This window comes from Myxocyprinus asiaticus, chromosome 39 (genome assembly GCF_019703515.2).
Source record: "Myxocyprinus asiaticus isolate MX2 ecotype Aquarium Trade chromosome 39, UBuf_Myxa_2, whole genome shotgun sequence".
In the NCBI taxonomy this organism is placed as follows: domain Eukaryota; kingdom Metazoa; phylum Chordata; class Actinopteri; order Cypriniformes; family Catostomidae; genus Myxocyprinus; species Myxocyprinus asiaticus.
Window position 1 is genome coordinate 31,218,276 of NC_059382.1, and position 21,521 is coordinate 31,239,796.

General features: G+C 41.8%; 1 protein-coding gene across 1 annotated transcript; it reads left to right on the forward strand.

The window, feature by feature from the left end:
- Positions 1-12,626: 12,626 nt before the first annotated feature.
- On the forward strand, positions 12,627-20,915 carry LOC127430330 (uncharacterized). Its single transcript, XM_051680064.1, has 2 exons — positions 12,627-13,100; positions 14,912-20,915. Exons 1-2 carry the CDS (start codon positions 13,090-13,092, stop codon positions 16,506-16,508), a joined length of 1,608 nt encoding a protein of 535 aa, XP_051536024.1. The 5' UTR covers positions 12,627-13,089; the 3' UTR covers positions 16,509-20,915.
- The last annotated feature ends 606 nt before the right edge of the window (positions 20,916-21,521 follow it).

Below are 21,521 nucleotides of genomic sequence, written 5' to 3' on the forward strand. Positions count from 1 at the left end.
TTTTAGAGTGAATTATTGAACAGCGTGAAAACCCTGAGTGTATCTGCTGCAGTGAGGAGAATAAAACACTTACCTGAACCAAGAAATCTGCTTCTCGCCGCCTCCTTTCACTGAGAAGTGTTCCACTGGTGCCGAAACCCGGGAAGGAGGAGGGATTCCCGTCGCAGAATCCTCGACACTGCCGTCCACCCAGGGGAGCGCCGCTGCCATCTGACGGGGGACGGAGTAGCCCGACCACCCGGACGCGGGGAATGGCCGCCGTCCGCGAGGCGAGTGGGGACGGGACTCCCCGACCGCCTGGAGCGAGGGAGCCGCTGCCGGGGGCGGAGGAGTGCCCTGCTGTCCCCCGGGAACACGGAGGGGTCGAGAGAAGACTGCCGTCCGCGGGGGGAGGAGGGAAGCGACTCCCCGACCGCCTGGAGTGGTAGGGCCGCTGCCAGGGGAGGAGGAGTGTCCCCATGGGATGCCGGGAACGCGGAGGGGCGTTCTGTCTGCCGGGGTTCGGCGGCCTGACTCCGGTCTGCCCAGGGAAGAGCGGCTGCCATCTGCCTGAGAGGGTGGAGGAGTGATCGAGGACCATGTGACGGCGCATCAGAGAACCGGTGAGTTTCTTTTTCTCTCTCTCCTCTCTCTCTCTGTCGCTCTGTGTTGGCCTTTCCCTCGCCTATTTTGTTTTGTTGTTGTTGTTGTTGTTCTTTCCCTCCTGTCTCCTCACAGGTCGAGGAAGGCGGGGATGACCCACCAGCAGTCGGGGCGCAAGGCACGCCCCCCGGAGAGGAAGGGGGGATGTACGTCATGCCGGGGGCTCCCCGGCCTGAGGCAACGCCGGGAGGAGTGTAGAGCCGAGGAGGGTGGGGCCGGGCTGGAATGACGCACGCCCAGTCCCCAATCACGAGGGATAAAGGCGGCCGGGGACTACAGTTAGAGAGAGAGAATTACAGGCAGCTGTACTGTGTGTTTATGATTGTGTGTTTTTGGTTAAGTTTATTATTAAACTATTATTTATATTCTTAAGCCGGTTCTCGCCGCCTCCTTTCCATCGAACCCCCTTACACTGGTGCCGTAACCCGGGAAAAAGGTTTGAAGATGGATGGAAGTCGCACCGTAGAGTCCTCCCAGTTGGCTGAGATCCTCCAAGCCCTCGTTGGCTTACATCGGAGCCACCAGCAATTCCTGCTTGAGCTCCGGCAAGATCAAGACCGCCGGTTTGTGGAGCTCATGCGCGCTCAAGCAGAGGACTGACAGGTGATCCGGAGCCTCCTCAGCCAGGGGGCATCCCCAGCCATGACCCCGGACAAGAAGACAAAGGCAGGCCTAACACAGTTGTAAAAACATAACTCGAGCCCCCACCTTCTAAGTCATAAATTTTACTGATAAAAATCGTGCCAAAATCAAACAAAGGGAGTCCAAAACAGACTACAGATCCATGAAGCCTTGCTCACTAAAGGATCGAGCTCTCAACTCCTATTGGATGAGGCACACAACAGAACGTCCCTCAAACATGACATCATCAGGAGTTAAAATACCTCTGAAATGTTTCGTGAGTTACTTCCAGCGACTTCGTTCATCGAATATAGACGTAGCTGTTTTTGCTGCTCTCAGGTGCAACCTCGTGGCACAAGGAAGTAATGTCCGACTTGAAACTGTAGCCATAAAATCTCCATCTCGCTGGACGAGTTGAGATTACTCTGTGTTCAACCAAACACTCTAACGGATCCGAAGGAGACCGCCGAGCAATTCGCATCTTCATCCGTTTGCCTACAGAAGTGAAGAGATTAAAGATTTCTCTTCCATCTTCAATCAAGTCGACATTTTTGAGTTCTCCGCCAGCCTGCCGAGAATCAACAGCCGTACCGCCCGCCGACAATCAACAGCCATACCGCCCGCCGACAGAGTGAGGAAACGGCCTCCCATCATCACCCGAGCCTCAAGGAACCGGGTCAAAGTTAAAGGACGGAGGAAAACACATTCTACCTGTGTCCTCATGCGATTCAAGTAAGAGGTTACGTCTGGGCAGAGATAGAATATTATAGTGTGTTATTCTTGTGTTTCAAGGTTTTTGCTTGTACAGTTTACGGACTGCCATGTCTGCTCATTATTAATACTCAGGGTATTAATTATCACAAATTTGTTTTGCTGTATTGTGGTCCAACCAAATTGGATTGTGCAAATTTCGCCATCGCGGGTGAGACAGAAACTGAGTTCATCCATTAAAGATTCAAATAACGCAGGACTTTTACGAGCCCCGCTCGTAAAACCGCGTCTCTGAGTGATGAACACAGCTGCTTTCTCTCCTGCTATCGCGAAATCAGCTTTAGGGCTGTCACTTAATCATCTCTCTCTCTCTCTCTCTCTTATAATCAAACACACACACTGTCTCTCACACACACACCTTATGTGTTATAGGATTATTTTGATTTCCATATCTAATCATATCACTGTTTAATTTGTAGTTGGAAGTTGGAAGTTTATTGACTGCATTGTATTAATTATTAATTGATATTACTGCATAAATAAACTTTGTTTATATTACAAAGAGAAGTGTTTTGGTTTGTTTTGCATACGCCTGTGTCATGCTAACGGGATGTCAGTGCTCGGATTCAAACCTTCATTTATTGTTTTTTTCCCCCAAAAATCGATATTCTTCGGATGTCGATTTTCCTAAGAAAACAATCTAATATTGAGACTGTTTTACTATTCGGTTATTAGACCCTAATTCCAGGGTGGTGCCCCGTCAATGTTAATCCTTATTAATATTCTATTGATTTTTGATCATTGATAATTATCTTTGATGATTGAATTTGAATGATCAATAAGCTAGTATTAATTTTAATCGATGTTAACAATTAACGATTATCTTTGATAACTGTTGATTTAAAGGATTTAAAAAGGTAACATTGATTCTCATCAATGTTCTATTGATTTTAATAATTAATAACTATCTTTGATAATTATTAATTATTGCTAATAACCAAACTTGCTTCTAAACGTAGCGGGGAAGCCCAGCTCGCGGCTCAACAACTGCCAGCGACGAGCCTCCTGGCTTACGGAGACTTAAAGAAAGCCATCCTGCAACAGGTTGGTCGTAGTCCGGAAGAAAGTCGTCAACTCTTCCGGAGCCTGAAGCTGGAGAGCTCCGACCGCCCGTTTGCCTTCGCCCAACGGCTCTGCGACGCCTGCTGAAGATGGTTGCTAGCAGGGGACCGCGGCTAAGATGGGATCATTGACCAGGTGGTACTGGAGCAATTAATACATCGACTGCCAAAGGGGACGGCGGAGTGGGTCCAGTGCCACCTCCTGGCGTCGCTGGAGGAAGCCGTCCGGCTTGCGGAGGACCACATGGCAGCGATCCCGAGGGCGGAAGAGCCCTCCCACTCTCTCTCTCTTCCCCCTGTCTCATTCCCCTCCCCTCTCTCCTCTCATTCTGCTCTCTCTCCAGGTCCCGTTCCTGCCCCACACAGATGAGGAGGACTTCAGCCACTGAGACCAGTTCCCCGGGTGTGGGAGCCGACACCTTCCCTTATCCCGATGCCCTGCCGCTCTCCCCCTCGCCCGCCAATGCAAGTGCAGGCGTAGCGCCTGGGCCAGCCTGCTGGAGGTGCGGGGACCCTGGCCACTTCCGGGATCAGTGCCCTCTGATGGAGCTGGGGATGGTGGTGCGGGTCTCTGACCTCCCACAGGCTGGCGTACCGGATACCGGTAAGTGTCAAGGGTGGTACTCACCAAGCGTTGGTGGACACCGGGTGTAATCAAACCACTATCCACCAACGCTTGGTTCAACCCGAGGCATTGGGCACAACTAAAACGGTGAGGGTGAAATGTGTGCACGGGGATATTCACAAGTAACCGGTGGTGACCCTGACGATTAAATTCCGGGGGAAGAAGCATAGAGTGGAGGCCGCGGTTAGTTCCTGCCTCACCCATCCGCTGATTTTGGGGACTGATTGGCCTGATTTTAGAGTTTTATTAAAGGGAATTTGCGCAGATGGGTCCTGTATGAAGTTAGGGAGATGTGCAATGTGCGATGCTCTGGCAGGGGAGGCGGAGCCGGGGCCATCCTCGACAGCTCCGCGTCATAATGACGAGAGAGGGGGAGAGGCTGCAGCCCCTCCCCTTCTCAGGGAATTCCCTGAGGGGGATTTCCCTTTGGAGCAGTCGCGAGACGAAACCCTCAAACACGCCTTTGACCAAGAGAGAGTCATCGATGGTCAATGACTCCAGCTGGACATCGCCCTTTCATACCCCTATTTTGCAATTATAAATGAGCGGTTGTATAGAGTGACACAGGACGCTAGACTAAAGAGGATACAACCCAACTTTTGATTCCACGGAGCCGTCGGGAAATGGTATTCCAGGCGGCTCATTATAATCCCATGGCGGGTCACTTAGGAGAAAGGAAAACACTGAACCGTCTAATAGCCCGTTTCTATTGGACGGGCATTGGCGGCGATGTCCACAGGTGGTGTGTGGCATGCCGTGAATGCCAGCTGGTTAACCCACTAACCACCCCAAAAGCGCCATTGCGCCCTCTTCCTTTGATCGAGTTCCCCTTTGAGAGAATTGGAATGGACCTCGTTGGGCCATTAGAACAGTCAGCACACGGACATCGCTTTGTATTGGTCCTAGTGGACTATGCAACGCGATATCCGGAAGCAGTGCCTCTTCGCAACATCTCAGCACGCAGTGTTGCAGAGGCACTCTTCAAAATAATCTCCCGGGTGGGGATTCCTGATCCTCACCGATCAGGGCACAACGTTTATGTCACGGACACTATGTGAACTGTACGAGTTGTTGAGTATTAAATCGGTTCACACCAGTGTATACCATCCTCAAGCGGATGGCCTGGTGGAACGATTTAATAAAACCCTCAAAAACATGATTCGTAAATTCGTGCACGACGATGCTAGAAATTGGGATAAATGGCTCGACCCCCTGTTATTTGCAGTATGAGAGGTCCCGCAAGCCTCCACTGGCTTCTCCCCATTTGAGCTGCTGTATGGGTGACACCCACGCAGTGTGCTTGATGTATTGCGAGAGGCCTGGGAGGAGGGACCTTCAAACAGTAAAAATGAAATTCAATACGTTCTTGATCTTAGAGCAAAACTCCACACTTTGGGGCAGCTAACACAGGAGAATTTGCTCCAAGCTCAAGAACGACAGCACCGACTGTATGACAGGGGAACTCAGCTAAGGGAATTTGCACCGGGAGATAAAGTGCTTGTATTGCTTCCCACATCGAGCTCTAAATTACTCACGAAGTGGCAAGGACACTTTGAGATCACATGACGAGTGGGAGATCTCGATTTTGAGGTTAAACGAACCCATAGAGGAGCGCGCATCAAATATACCACCTCAATCTCCTGAAATTGTGGAGGGAGGCGTTCCCCGTGACATTGGCTATGGTAGTTCCCAAGAAGGCAGAGCTCGGACCAGAGGTGAGTTCAAAACATAAACAGTTCACCCCAGTCATTTGCAGAGACCACCTCTCACCGATTCAACTCGCGGAGGTTGCTAGGTTGCAACAGGAGTTTGCGGATGTGTTCTCCCCTCTATCGGGACATACAAACCTCATCCATCACCACATCGAGACCGAGCCGGGGGTCATGGTACGTAGCCACCCCTAACACAAGAAGAAAATTGTTCGGTAAGAATTGGATGCAATGCTCGATATGGGGGTAATAGAAGAATCCCACAGCGATTGGTCCAGCCCAGTCGTTCTAGTGCCTAAGAGCGACGAGTCTGTACGGTTCTGTGTGAATTATCGGAAAGTCAACGCGGTGTCTAAATTTGATACGTATCCAATGCCTCGCATTGATGAGTTGCCCGATCGGTTGGGCACTGCTCGATTTTATTCGACATTGGATTTGACGAAGGGCTATTGGCAGATCCCCTTGACACCAATTTCCCGTGAAAAACCCGCCTTCTCCACACCGTTTGGATTACACCAATTTGTGACACTTCCGTTCGGTTTGTTTGGAGCCCTGGCTACGTTTCAGCTTCTCATGGACCGAATCCTCAGACCACATTCAGCTTACGCCACTACCTGTTTAGATGACATCATCATTTATAGCAATGATTGGCAGCGGCACATGCAACATCTGAGGGCAGTTCTGAGATTGCTGCGCCGAGCAGGACTCACAGCAAACCCAAAGAAGTGTGCGATTGGGCGGGTGAAGGTACGGTATCTGGGGTTCCACTTGGGCCACGGGCAGGTGCGTCCCCAAATTGACAAGACAGTGGCGATTGCGACCTGCCCAAGGCCAAGACCAAAAAGGGGGTGAGACAGTTCCTGGGGCTGGCTGGCTATTATAGAAGGTTCATTCCTAATTATTCAGATGTCACCAGCCTGCTGACTGATCTCACTAAAAAGGGAGCTCCAGACCCGGTCCAGTGGACGGAGCAGTGTCAGCAGGCATTCATGCAAGTTAAAGCCGCACTTTGCGGGGGGCCGCTTTTACATTCACCTGACTTCTCTCTCCCTTTTGTTTTACAGACAGATGCTTCGGACAGGGGGCTGGGGACCGTACTCTCGCAGGTGGTGGAGGGGGAGGAGCGCCCGGTGCTGTACATTAGCCGTAAGCTCTTGTTGAGGGAAACTAAGTACAGCACCATGGAAAAGGAGTGTCTCGCCATCAAGTGGGCGGTCCTCACTCTCCGATACTACCTGTTGGGGCGGGCCTTCACTCTCTGTTCCGATCACGCCCCACTCCAGTGGCTCCACCGCATGAAAGATACCAATGCCCGGATTACCCGTTGGTATCTGGCTCTTCAGCCATTTAAGTTCAAGGTGGTCCACAGACCGGGAGCGCAGATGGCTGTCGCTGACTTCCTTTCCAGGAATGGGGGTGGGGGGGGGGGGGGGGTGGTAGGCAGGCCGGATGCCGCCCCGGCCTGAGTCGGGCGGTGGGGATATGTGGCAGCGGGGGCGTGGTAAAGCATCTCTCCAGAGAGAGAGAAAGCGGTAAGGGCGCTTACACCTGAGCTAAATTATGTCTAACACCTGTCTCTAATTTCAGTGAGCACGGGGAGAGCGGCATAAATAGAGCCACACCGCAAGTACACGAGAGAGAGCCTGGGTACCAGGTGAAGCCAAGAGTTTATAATTGTGAAGCTGAGAGTTTATTATTGTGAAGAAGTTTGTTTATTTTTAGAGTGAATTATTGAACAGCGTGAAAACCCTGAAAGAGTGTATCTGCTGCAGTGAGGAGAATAAAATGTTTACCTGAACCAGGAAATCTGCTTCTCGCCGCCTCCTTTCACTGAGAAGTGTTACAATATTTAAATCAAATATTGTTCTAAACATGCAAAAAATTATTTTAGATCCTCATTCAGCTCATAATTAAATAACACACACTGCATTATTATAAGCAAGGAGTGCTCCAAGAAGCACAATGGCAAATAAAATCCATACTCCTCTCTCTCGCGTATACTTGCGTGACAGGGCTTACTTCTCCATACCAGGTGTGCCATAGGTTGATGACCCATAAAACTCAAAAGGATTTTTCAAATGACAGACATAGCTGAAAACAAAGATGTGCACAAAATGTAACATCCATTTGACTGATCAGTTACATTTTTTTCATATTTTCTATTGTTATATTGGATCAAAATGGATACCTTTTGCTGTCCATCTGCCTCAAAGACATAGCATGCACATTGTATGCATTATCTTAGTGATGGAAATATTTTTAAAATGAAGTGCATTTCAAAAATCTCAATCATGAAATTGTTTGTTGAGATGGCTGCAGGTTATGTTGTTTACAGAACTGTTTTTCTCATAAAAGATCCCAGAGGTAACCACTTTACCAGATCGGACTGAATCGGTTGGAATAGTCTGGGTCTCGGGTCCACACTGATGCACAAGCTATTCAATCATAACCCGTCTCTCGGGCTTGCCTGACAGTCCGACAGGAAATTAGCCAATAACTGCGAGTAATATGATCCTAGGACTAGTGATGTATGCTTTTCCTAACTCTTCTTTGCAATCAACCACTCCAACTAATCGGGATGAACGGTCCGGACGCAACAGTTCTCAAGTCAACAGTTCACTGAACTGAGAACCGCCTCTTTCGGACATCTATGGAATGCTGAGAACTGATGAGGAAGCTGCTGATACCATGATTATGTGTGTACACAGATTTCAATGAGGGTGCTATACTTATGTTTCTCATGTATTTTACTGAATAACAGAAAGTATAACAAATAAAATATTTGCCTATACTAATAGCGATACTTCTGTTACCGTATTTTCCTGAATACAAGTCAATTTTTTTCTTCATCTAAAAGGTCTTGCAACGCATAGTCCGAAGCGACTTACATAAATAATTTCTATGTAACTGATGTCGACCAATCAAACAGTCAAGTAATTTATTTATAAAGCACATTTAAAAACAACAGTTGTTGAATCAAATTGCTTTACAATAAAAAACATAATAAATACAATGAATATAACAATAATACAATAAATAGAACAGTACAGCAAAGCCGTAGAGGAAAAAAAATACAGGTTTGAACTTTAATTCAAAAGCTAAAGAAAATAAATCTTCAATTTATTTAAAAAAATTGTAATAGAGGGGGAAAGCTATTCCAAAGCTTAAGTGGCAACTGAAAAAGCCCTGTCTCCCTTAGCAAACAAATTAGGTCATGGTCAATTGTATCAAATGCTGCACTAAGATCTAGTACTACTAAAATACACTGGATCCAGAGTCGAGGGAAAGAAAAAAAAACATGGTTAAAGTTATGGATAGTACTGTCATGATTACTACAATATTATTATAGTAAAACCATAGTTTCTGCCATAAAACCATGGTTAATATAACGAACGTGAAGCAGACAGAGGAGTAGAATCCATGTGTGAGTGTTTATTATATAAAACAACCGTTGCAGGCAGATAATCCAGACAGTAATCAACAGGTGTAATCAAAGTCCAGGCAAATGTCGTAAAGAAGGAAACAGCAATCAAAGTTAAACAAATCCAAAACAGTAATCCACACTTGTAAATCTTAAAGGCAGGCAAGGTCGGTACACGAAAAGCAAACAGTGACATGGAAAAATGCTTAGTAAGGCAGGATAGAACTGGCAATACTTCGCAATAAGTCTGAGCGTTAACAGAGCTTAAATACACATAATTAAAGTAAATGAGTACAATTGAAACAGGTGTATGGAAGATGGCTGAAGCAAGGATTCTGGGAGATGTATTTCATAATGTTTTAGTATTCGGGAGGTAGCACCCTCTGGTGGTTTGATGAATGGGCTGTGAGCTGAGACGTTACAGAATCCCCCCCTCTAGGAACACCTCCAGGTGTTCTTCTCCTGGGACGCCCTCTGGGGCAAGGCGCCGGGCGATCTGGGTGGTCTCGATGATAATCACTGAGTGAGGGATCCAAAATGTCAATGGCTGCTACCCACGATCTCTCCTCCGGTCCATACCCCTCCCAGTCCACTAAATAGTGCATTTGATTTCCTCTCCTTTTGGAATCTAGCATTTCTCAGACTAAATAGGCCGAGGATCCATAAATTTCCAATGGTGGAGCCGGTGCTGACTCAGAAGTCTCCGGGTTGGGTGCACAATGGGTCGGTTTGAGGAGGGACACATGGACATGGGTCTCAAGATTTGATATTTTAAAGCGATTTTGCCAATCGCAAAGTTAAAACAATAAGATTTTAAATGTGCCAAGAGTGATAATCAAAACATGGAAAATGAAACCGGACGTTCTGACATTTATGGTCTTCCAGCCAAACACAGATGAGCAGAATCCTCCAAAGTTTGGTAAGCTTTTCATTGCAAGAGTCCAATAAATATAATCCATTAGAGATTTTAGTCCAAATATGAAGAAATATTATTCAATCTGTCTTTGTTCAGGTTTTACATATTCAACACGTTATCATTCATGTCCATTCTCTGCGAAATCTTGCACTCAGTGTAGTGTTTTAGTAGCAAAACACCCAAACATTATATTTGGGAGGGCCTTATGAACAAAATGAGCCCTCCCTCAAAATTTTCTGTGCAGTTGTGATTGGGTAGTCACTCAAAATAGCCAAACAGGACAGTTGACACAAGTGATGTAAAGATTTGCATCATCTACACTATATTGCCAAAAGTATTCGCTCACCCATCCAAATAATTGAATTCAGGTGTTCCAATCACTTCCATGGCCACAGGTGTATAAAATGAAGCACCTAGGCATGCAGACTGCTTCTACAAACATTTGTGAAAGAATGGGCCGCTCTCAGGAGCTCAGTGAATTCCAGCGTGGTACTGTGATAGGATGCCACCTGTGCAACAAGTCCAGTCGTGAAATTTCCTGTCAGTGGTATTATAACAAAGTGGAAGCGATTGGGAATGACAGCAACTCAGCCACGAAGTGGTAGGCCACGTAAAATGACAGAGCGGGGTCAGCGGATGCTGAGGCGCATAGTGCGCAGAGGTCGCCAACTTTCTGCAGAGTAAATCGCTACAGACCTCCAAAGTTCATGTGGCCTTCAGATTAGCTCAAGAACAGTGCGTAGAGAGCTTCATGGAATGGGTTTCCATGGCCGAGCAGCTGCATCCAAGCCATACATCACCAAGTGCAATGCAAAGCGTCGGATGCAGTGGTGTAAAGCACGCCGCCACTGGACTCTAGAGAAGTGGAGACGCGTTCTCTGGAGTGACGAATCACGCTTCTCCATCTGGCAATCTGATGGACGAGTCTGGGTTTGGCGGTTGCCAGGAGAACGGTACTTGTCTGACTGCATTGTGCCAACTGTGAAGTTTGGTGGAGGAGGGATTATGGTGTGGGGTTGTTTTTCAGGAGCTGGGCTTGGCCCCTTAGTTCCAGTGAAAGGAACTCTGAATGCTTCAGCATACCAAGAGATTTTGGACAATTCCATGCTCCCAACTTTGTGGGAACAGTTTGGGGATGGCCCCTTCCTGTTCCAACATGACTGCACACCAATGCACAAAGCAAGGTCCATAAAGACATGGATGAGCGAGTTTGGTGTGGAAGAACTTGACTGGCCTGCACAGAGTCCTGACCTCAACCCGATAGAGCACCTTTGGGATGAATTAGAGCGAAGACTGCGAGCCAGGCCTTCTCGTCCAACATCAGTGTCTGACCTCACAAATGCGCTTCTGGAAGAATGGTCAAAAATTCCCATAAACACACTCCTAAACCTTGTGGAAAGCCTTCCCAGAATAGTTGAAGCTGTTATAGCTGCAAAGGGTGGGCTGACATCATATTAAACCCTATGGATTAAGAATGGGATGTCACTTAAGTTCATATGCGTCTAAAGGCAGGTGAGCGAATACTTTTGGCAATATAGTGTATGTATGTCTCTGGCTAAAGCCGGCCAAAGAAAAGCTAGATAATTTTTGACTGATGGGTCATGTAGCCAATGAAAAGATGAAAACAATGATATAAGGGTTGTTTATATCCCTGATACCGATTCGTGAAGGTTCGGAGTGGAAAACCGTCGACCGGTTTTGTTTGTGTTTGTGCTTGTGCTTTTACGCACGGTGTAGCGTGTTACTGCTGTACTGTTGACAAAGAACTTGGGTTTTGGACGTGCAGTCTGATCCACATACCTCGGCTTCAGTCACCATCACTAAGGGTTTGGAGAACACATGCTCTCTACTGCATTTTTTCATCAAACCCCCTGTTCAACTGAACATCCAAGGGGCTTGGACATGTCATTCAAGCCGAGATGAGCCACCCTCCAAGGCTTCGCTCACCGTGAGTTATACCCTGGAGCACACGCGCTCCCAATGCATTGACGTTCAGCCAGGGCCTTTAGCCTCTGCCTCAAGCTGAGAGGCGCCACCCTCCTCGGCTTCAGTCACCTTCACTGAGGGCCTGCAGGAACCACTCCTCCCGACTGCATTTGTTTATCAAACCCCTTGTACAACTGCACATCCAGGGCCATTGAAATTTTTTCCACTGCTTTTCGTTCAATCTGCATTGGGAGCAGGTGTGCTCCAGGCTTCACTGATGGTGATCGAAGCTGGGGAGAGTGAGTCTCCCCAGCTTGAGGCAGTGGCTAAAGACCCTGGGTAAAATCTCTGAAAAGTCAATTTACATTTGTATGGGGATACAATTTACAGAAGTATCTTTATTGTTCTTTTCACATTGTTTATAAAATGCATAAATATATATGGAAAGCATTATAATATATTCCCAATAATAATAATAATAAAAAAGATATCTTCGTGTATATTTTGGTTTTTGTGGTATTTTTTTACATTGAAATATAAGCAAATTGTGTGTTTTGAACCACTTTCAACATCTGGTTTACGTACTTATTACAAGTTGTCTATTGGCGCCTCCAAGTGACCTTTATTTTGGAAGTACACTTACATAAATCATTATGGAACAAAAAGTTTTGGTCATATCGACTTCAAAATTGTGTAAGACCTTCATCAGACATGTGGCTTTGTATCAGATGTGTTTTTGGGGCACTGCGCATAGTCTTGCATATTTAAAAATAAAGTATTTTATAAAAATATTTATGGTCACTATTCAAAATATTTGAATAGCTCTAACAAAATATTTTTTTTTTTGTACTAAAATGATACATTTTTACTCTTGAATAACAAATGTCTAAGTGTCTACTTTCAAACGAGCCCAAGTTTGTGTTTGTAGACCAAATGGTTCAAGAACTTTTACTTTGGGTATGTTGTTTTCAAGCTCATGCATAAAAAGAGGCCAGATGTTAAGGTTAGCAGATTGACAGGGTAAACAGGTTGTTTTAGATGCAACCATGCATTACTGAAAACATACATACAATTGTGTTACCTCCTGTGTTTCAAAAGATTAAAATTGTTCAGATTTTTAGATAACATGTGGCTGGGAGGGACTAATATGCCAGGCTGTTAACATATGTCTATGTGTTGCTGATTATAACTCACTTTTACTCAAGGAGACATCATTTACAGACAGGTGTGCACGAATATTAACTTGGTACCAAATTTCTCTCAACATGTTATTCTCTTAATGCATCATGTACATATGTTTTTTGAAAAGCAAGATTAAGATTTATTTTGTTGTAAGTAGATTACAGAAGCATTGTGAAGGTTTTCTGTGCAATTGACAAATTCATTCAGAAGCCGTTATGGATTCCAGGTGAGTTTTACATTTATGTTACCACTTTCTACAAGGAGGTGGGTGGTGGGGGCAGGCATATGTTAAATTACACAATTTAACATATCAGCACTGATCATTTTAATTTACACATTGTTCCACTTAGTCATACAGCACATCTTCATATTTCGTTCACTTTCATATTGATCCATAATAGGAAATAGCACAGGTGTACACTGATATTAAATTAATGAAAATATTTAAAACAATTTTCTACAACATAAAACCATACAGGTACAAAGTGCTGTTACATGGAATTTTATGAAATCCATACAGTGGATACACATCTCTGTTAAAACAGCAGGTTTTTGTGATGTAAAAAATTCAACAAAGATGAATCATATCAGAATTTTTGCACCTTTAATATAAAAATTACAACCTATGCAATGCCACTGAAAACCAAAGTGACACATTTCAGAGAAAAAATAAAAAACTTAGAATAACCTAACTACATAAGTGTGCACATCCCTGAACTAATACTTAGTTGAAGACCTTTGATTTTATTACAGCACTCAGTCTGTTTGGATAAGAGTCTGTTAGCTTGGCACATCTTGACTTGGGAATATTTTCCCACTCTTCTTTACAAAAACGTTCCAGATCTGTCATATTGCGAGGGCATCTCCTGTGTATGACCCTCTTCAGGTCCCCCCACAGATTTTCTATAGGATTCAGGTCTGGGCTCTAGCTGGGCCATTCCAAAACTTTAATCTTTTTTTGCTGAAGCCATTCTTTTGTTGATTTGGATGTGTGCTTTGGACAGTGCTGGGGAGTAGCTAACTACATGTAGTGATGCTACTAACTTAACTACATTTTTCAGTAGCTTGACATTAGCTCAGCTGCTTTAAAACAGAGTAGCTTTTGCAGTAGCGAACTACTTTTTCCAGCAAGTAGCGGTGTAGCGTGACCAAACGCTACATCATGTTGGTCATGTTATAACTAATATATTTCCTTATTACGTAGAAGCCAAACATTTACCGGCAAAACATCCGATGATCTGGCAGCATATTTCTATCTGCTGATCAAAATCAGGCAGCGTCATCTTCTTCTTTTGTAATGGCAGATCACAAACAAAAATAGTGAATTACCGCCATCTACTGAGAGCATATTACAGCTCACTTGGATAAGAAGAGATTGTCTGATGGTTATGTAAAGCGAGCAACCACAGTTTGTTAACCTTTACAAGATGTACAGGGACAGGTAAATCTGAAAATGATAAAAGAACACCATTTTATTCTTCTATGTAACAAAGAATGTTTCAGACACTTTGTTCTTAATAGATCACACAACAGCATATTTATCTTTACTATTTTAAATAAAATAATAAAAAAAAGTTATTAATGCCTTTTGAGGGATTTCGTTTCTTTTCTAAATATGTTTATTTTGCTTCTCATCATCTGTGCGTTATTGGGAGCAGCGAGTGAATTATTATTATAATATTCATAAATATACAGTATATATTATTATAATAATTACTACCATGCAGAACTATTTGATTTCTCCATTTCTTAGCATTTAATTAACCATTATTTTCATGTAAAATAAATAAAATGTTTGGTAAAATAAATCATTTATTATTATGCAACAATCAAGGATGACCATCCTTGAGAAGAACCTCAGAATTAAATTTTACTTAATCTATTACAACACATTCTGAATCACTTATTCTGTCTGATTGTTGTCACAGTTATGCAGATGAATATAAACTCTTCAACAGTAATTACTCACAAATATTATTTCTAACCATGCTTTTACATTGATTCTAAGACATGTTTGCTTCAATCCACTTTTTACAGAAATCCCAAACCATCACCAACCAATCGCTTTTATATTCGTGAGGGAAATCCAAAGAGATACCGTTTAAATACTGAGAGAAAAGATCTTGATGAGAAAGGCAAAATCAGAAAATGGATATATGGCATAAGAGATGCCAGTAAACAAAACAAAGTTATACTTCTGGTGGGAGAGACTGGCACAGGCAAGACCACTCTCATAAACACCATGGTCAACTTCTTACTGGAAATTAAATTTGATGACAACATTTGGTATGAAATCACAGAAGAAGAGGCCAAGGACCAATCAGAATCTCAAACATCTGAAATCACTATTTATGAGGTCTTTTCCATGAAGAGTCCACAATCCCTCACCATTATCGATACTCCAGGATATGGAGACACCAGGGGATTGGAAAAAGATATAGAAGTTGCTGAAAATTTATCCACTTTGTTTCATAGCAAAGATGGAGTGAATGAGATTGATGCCGTCTGTTTTGTAATTAAAGCTTCAAATAACCGCCTCTCAGACAGACAGCACTACGTAATCAGTTCAATTCTGTCTCTGTTCGGAAAAGACATAGTGAACAATATTTTGTTTTTCATCACACACTCTGATGGTTTGCCTCCTCAAAATGTCCTCAATGCGATTAATAAAACTAAAATCCCATGCAAAAGAGACAGCAGTGGCCAACCTGTTCATTACTTATTCAACAACCGTGCAGCTGAGGAACGTCAAACTGAGATGCGTTACATTAACGTGCAAAGAGGTGCATGGGATGTCAGCATGGAAAGCATGAAGACATTTTTTGAGTCACTAGAAGAAAAGAACAGGAAAAGTTTAGAGATGACTTCAGATGTACTAAGTGAGCGCATTCAGCTTGAAGCCTCCATCTCTAACTTAAAGATGCAAATTCAAGAGAAGGAGCTGAAAAAGGCAGAAAAAAATCAGATTCAAGATGCAATCAGACAAAACAAGGAAAAGATTGACAAGTGCAAAAACTTTTCCATAAAAATCAACAAAGTTCGCAAGGGGAAGGTTCCTATTGAGAATGCATCTTGGAAGCACAGAAAGGCAACCACCTGCACTGTCTGTGAAGAAAACTGCCATGAATATGACTGCTGGTGGGTTTCTAATCCAAGTAAATGTGAAGTCATGAAAAATGGTTTCTGCACTGTGTGCACAGGGAAGTGCCACCACAGTAAACATGTCAAAGAAAACAAGAAATATATGATCATAAATGCAAGCATTACAATGGAATATGAAGATATTAAAAGAGAGTATGAAAAAGCACAAGAGCAGTCAAAGATGTTTTCATTTTTAATGGAATGTCTTGACAAAGATCTGAAAGAGATTGAGGCACAAAAGGCGAATCTGCTACGTGATGCCTTCATGGCCATCAGTCATCTGTCTAAGATTGCACTGAAACCAGACTCTGCTTTCACTCTTCAGCATCTTGACTTCTTCATCCCCAGAGTGAAGGAGGCTGGTAAAGATAACTGGGTCAGGGAACTGGAGGATCTGAGGAAAGTTGCCATAGCTGAGGAAGCAAATAAAGATGCTCTTAGTTATCTCAGAGCAGGTCTGTCAAAACTGGGACATTTTTTCACTGGTAAATGATTGAATGTAGGGAATTTACTTGGTATAGATGTGAAATAATTATTATGTAGAAGAATTAACAAGAAAAATTTAAACACAGGTGTATACTGTACATCTAACAATGATTAAAATCTTTAACCCTAGAATGCATATGCAATTTACTCCCATAAAATGCATATGTGGGTGGGAAAAGACAATGTATTTGTATTTATACTTCTTTATAAACTGCTTGTATTTTTGTTTGTTTGTTTGTTTCAAGGAAAATTAACTGTAATGATAATTTAATTAATAAATTATATTAGATGGTTGATATAAATAATATTTTATTCTAAGGAGTTTTACACACATTGAAAATAAATTAGGACTTTTGGGCGACAGTATAAATAAGGCTGTACAACAGTAAAATATGCAATTCATGTTTGGTGGTATAAAATGTCTCAACAACTCTAACCACACATATGAATTTTAGTTATAAACTTGTAAATTGACAACATTATGTATTCTATACTGCTAAGACTCTATATTGATATATTCATATATGTAGCTATATTTAGTGTAGGCACCTATTGTGTTTGTTAGTGTTCTTTTTATTATTATTATTGTTCTGTATATTTTTCCTATGGCAGCCCATAGAACCGTTCGAGGGAAAGTTATGAAATTTTGCACACAGATAGAGAACAGTCTGAAGTGCTACCATAGCAAATTTGGAGTTTTTATTTCAAACCCTCTAGCGCCACCAACAATTTAAAGTTTCACTCATGTTTATTCTAATAACTTTTGAACCGTAAGTCCTAGAGACAAAATTCTTTTTTTCCCTCTGATTCCTGAGCTCATGCTGAGCCAAAAGCATAGCCTGGTTTCAATTTCCGCCTATCTTGATTTTCCGGCATTTAGAATTTTCAGAAAAACCAACTTTTTCGTACTTATCCTAGGCCATAAGTCTTAGGCGTTTCAACAAATTCAACGAAGAACGTGCAATGCTTTGACGGATTGTGACGAAACTTGGTATGTGCCATAGCCAACATGCCCTAAGGTGACCTGCAGCGTTCCGGCGCAGTGCCCCCTACGGGTCAGGAGATATAAAAAAAATGGCTATTTTTGCTTATAACTTCTTAACAGTTTGTCCTAAAATCATGAAACTGGACTTTTTAGATTCTGTGGGGCATACCATGTCGATTGATACCAATGTTGCCTATGTTGGCCATTTTGGGCATCTGCTATTTTGAATTTTGTTGTAAAATGCTGTATTTTACAATGCATTGGTGTATCATTACGAAACTCGGTATGTATCATCGGCACGATGCCCTGAAGGTGCTCAACAAGTTTCAGGACAGTACCTCCTTGTGGTCAAAAAATATAACGAAATATTTAAAAATGCTAATAACTTTTGATAATTTTAGCCTATTGTTATGACTCTGGTCTTGATAGATTTCTTGGGTCAATCCAAGTTTAACGATACCACATTTGTCACGGTCGGCCAAACTTCCTGTCGGCAATTATTAATTTAATTAAAAACCTACTTTTTCGAACTCCTCCTAGACAGTTGTTCCGATTTTCACCAAATTTGGCTGAGATCATCTTTAGACCATGCCAATGAATAGATTTGAAAGATTTTTGAAAGACCAAACCATTCTCGAATAATTTGTGAAGAAATTTGACGAGGAACACTGCAAAATCAATTGTAAGCCTATATCTCCGCAATGCTTTAGCGCATTCAGACCAAACTTGGTGTGTGTTATGACAACCATGACCTGAGGATCCTTGAGCAGTTTTGGCACAGCACCACCTACTGGTTACGAGATACAAAAATGAAATTGCTATTTTTACTTATCACTTCTGAACGGTTTGTCCTAAAATCACGAAACTGGACTCTTTAGATTCTGTGGGGCATACCGTATCGAATGATACCAATTTTGCCTATGTCTGCCATTTTGGGTGTTGGCCATTTTTAATTTTGTTGTAAAATGCTGTATTTTACAAACGCTTTGGTGTATAATTATGAAACTCTTTATGTGTTATTGGCACAATGCCCTGAAGGTGCTCCACAAGTTTCAGGAAACTGCTAGCTTGTGGTCAAAAAATATAACGAAACATATAAAAATGCTAATAACCTTTGATAATTTTAGCCTATTGTTATGACACTAGTCTTGATAGATTCCTTGGGTCAAGCCAAGTTTAACGATACCACATTTGTCATGGTCGGCCAAACTTCTTGTCGGCCATTATTAATTTACTTGAAAACCTATTTTTTTTTTTTTTAAATAAAAAAATGTTTAACTCCTCCCAAAATGAAAATCAAATTTTCACCAGATTTTGCTCAGATCATCTTCAGACCATGCTAATCAAAAGTTTTTGTGAGCTTGCAGTCTAAACTAAATGTAACAACACACACACACACACACACACACACACACACACACACACAAAAACATGTACCACCAAATAATAGCAAAAAACACTTCTTTCTTGTTGTCATTTTCACTCATTCCACTAAATTTACTCAAATTAAAAAAATTACTCTATAGCATCGCCTCTATAGCATTGCAGTAATTCACTCTTACTTGATTCAGTCTGATAAATCATTCAACTAAATTAATGGAATCACTCAGGGCTGTGTTAACCAAAAGCATTTTTAGCCCAAGTTGCTCTTAAAGACCATTGGTGCCTATGGTACCTACAATCAACTTACACTAACAATGCTTTTGGGAAACACAGCCCAGAATAGTTAATAAATGAACATCTGACTCACTGCACTGCATTTCTTTACTCTCAGTCATCTCTGACTTAAAAATAACAAATGTTTTTTTTTTTTTTATACTATCCCCTTAACTGGCACTCCCCTTTGTTAGCATTTACCAGAAATTTACATTTTTAAATTTACTATTGAATGCTTGGGAATAGAGACCTAATTTTGGTAAAGTAAAATAAGCTATAAAACGCCAAATTTCTTAGAATTATTGTAGACGCAGTACCAAATGTGGCCACAAGATGACATTAAAGCTCCATTGTTCCAAGAGTGACATACTCAGATTTAAATGCTTGGGTCTACAGATCTATTTATGGACTCTTTTTAAAGAAGACACTTTGGGAGATTATTGTGCAAGTGAAATCAGTTATTTAAGTTAATTTAAATAAAAAATAAAATAAAATATTGAAGTTTAAGTTTATTTAAATTAAAATACAATGCAATGCACTTTAACTTTTATTTTATTAAAGTGGTCACAGGATGAAATCAGAACTCCATTGGTGCAAGAGTGAAAAGTAATTTCAGGCATTTTTTGAAAAACTAATTTCAGAAACACCACTCAAACTACATGACACTACTATTTTATTGCAAAACATTATATAAAATTCATTACAGATTATAATTATTATAATTATATTCATAATGCATGGTTACAGTGTAAGTATTGCTAGCAGTGGAAGCCAGTAATTCACATTTCTAACAAACATCACATTTTTCTGCCATAAATTGTATAATAGTTTGTTTACACCTCTAAATAAAATAATAAATGATCCAAAGAGCCCATTCATTCACACTGATCAGCGACTGTGCATTTAGATTTAGCCCTATAGCTGTTAGGGGTGGGCATTGTTGGCCATTTTGTCTACTCGAGTACTCGAGGGGCAATGACATGTACTTGACTGTATATATAATAACATGTCTGACAAATGTCTTTGGCTGCTGAATTGCATCTTGTTGTTCCAATGTATCGTCTATTCATTTTTATAGGCTGTTATAAAATAACCTGTTACAAAATGTACAAAAGATTGCATAATCAAAATATAATGCATCATATTTTGTCATTATGTGAAGGTACGCTGCCAAACTCGAAAGAATGGGCACAACGCACGTCTGTCTGTTCTTCCTTCCGGTTACCGTGGTAATTTTAGTAAGCGCGCACATACTTTGGAGTACTTCTTCAGAACTGGTAGATTTTTTTCATTTGTTATGACAATAAAAACTCTGCCAGTACAGTAAGACAAAATACACATGTTAAAAATACATTATCTGAAAAACCCAAATATCTTATGCAGTGTTGTTTCTAAAACAAGATAAATCAAATTTATCTTGTTTTAAGGATTTTTAGATATTTTTACAGGAAAACAATGCAAAATTATTATGAAGAATATGATTTTTGCCCTAATATCAAAGGTCTTAATAGAAAAAAAAAAAAATTATGATCCAGCGTGGATTTTCTTGATAAAAAAATATTATGGTGCATGTAAAATGGCAAGAAATAGCATTTTAGCTTAGCGTAAAGCTGACAATTTACACAAGGTTTATTCTATTTCTTCTGCTCCAAACTTACTTCAAACTTCTCTGCCTGCTCGTATGAATGTAACACATCATAAGAAAGTGTTTCACCGCTGTTCAAATGCACTTTGGATCACATCATTTATATGTATAAATGTTTTCCATCTGAAAGGACTAAATATTAAATTAAACAAATGACAATAAAATGCAAATTAATCTCTTCAGTAATCAAAATACTTTTTGAATGTAACTGTATTCTAATGACCAATTATATAAATTGTAACTGTAGTGGAATACAGTTACATATATTTTGTATTTTAAATACGTAATCCCGTTACATGTATTCCGTTACTCCCCAACACTGATCATAACGATAGCCTTGTAGCATCGTATATAAGTTTGGTTGCAATGAGACGTCTCTGACTATCAATGTACCCCTCAAAACCACAATGTTATCAGTCTCAAAATTAAAAATAAGCTCCCTCTTTGACACATTTGTGTTTAGTTGTCAGGTAATTGTCACTGAATTTCGAATTAAGTGAAAACTCACATCATGCTTGATCACCATCGATCATCGTTTTCATGATCGATCATTGCTGCCAAGTCCAAATACACGTGCCCATCAATAATAGCTGCTATGAGTCTGTGACAAGGAGGAGGGCGGGGCCGGGCCATGACTACACGCTTGGCCCCCAGTTGGGCTAATCAGCCGTGAAGAGGGATAAGTCCTGCGGGATGCGGCAGTTTGGGAGGGAGAGAGCCACATGCAGCTGCTG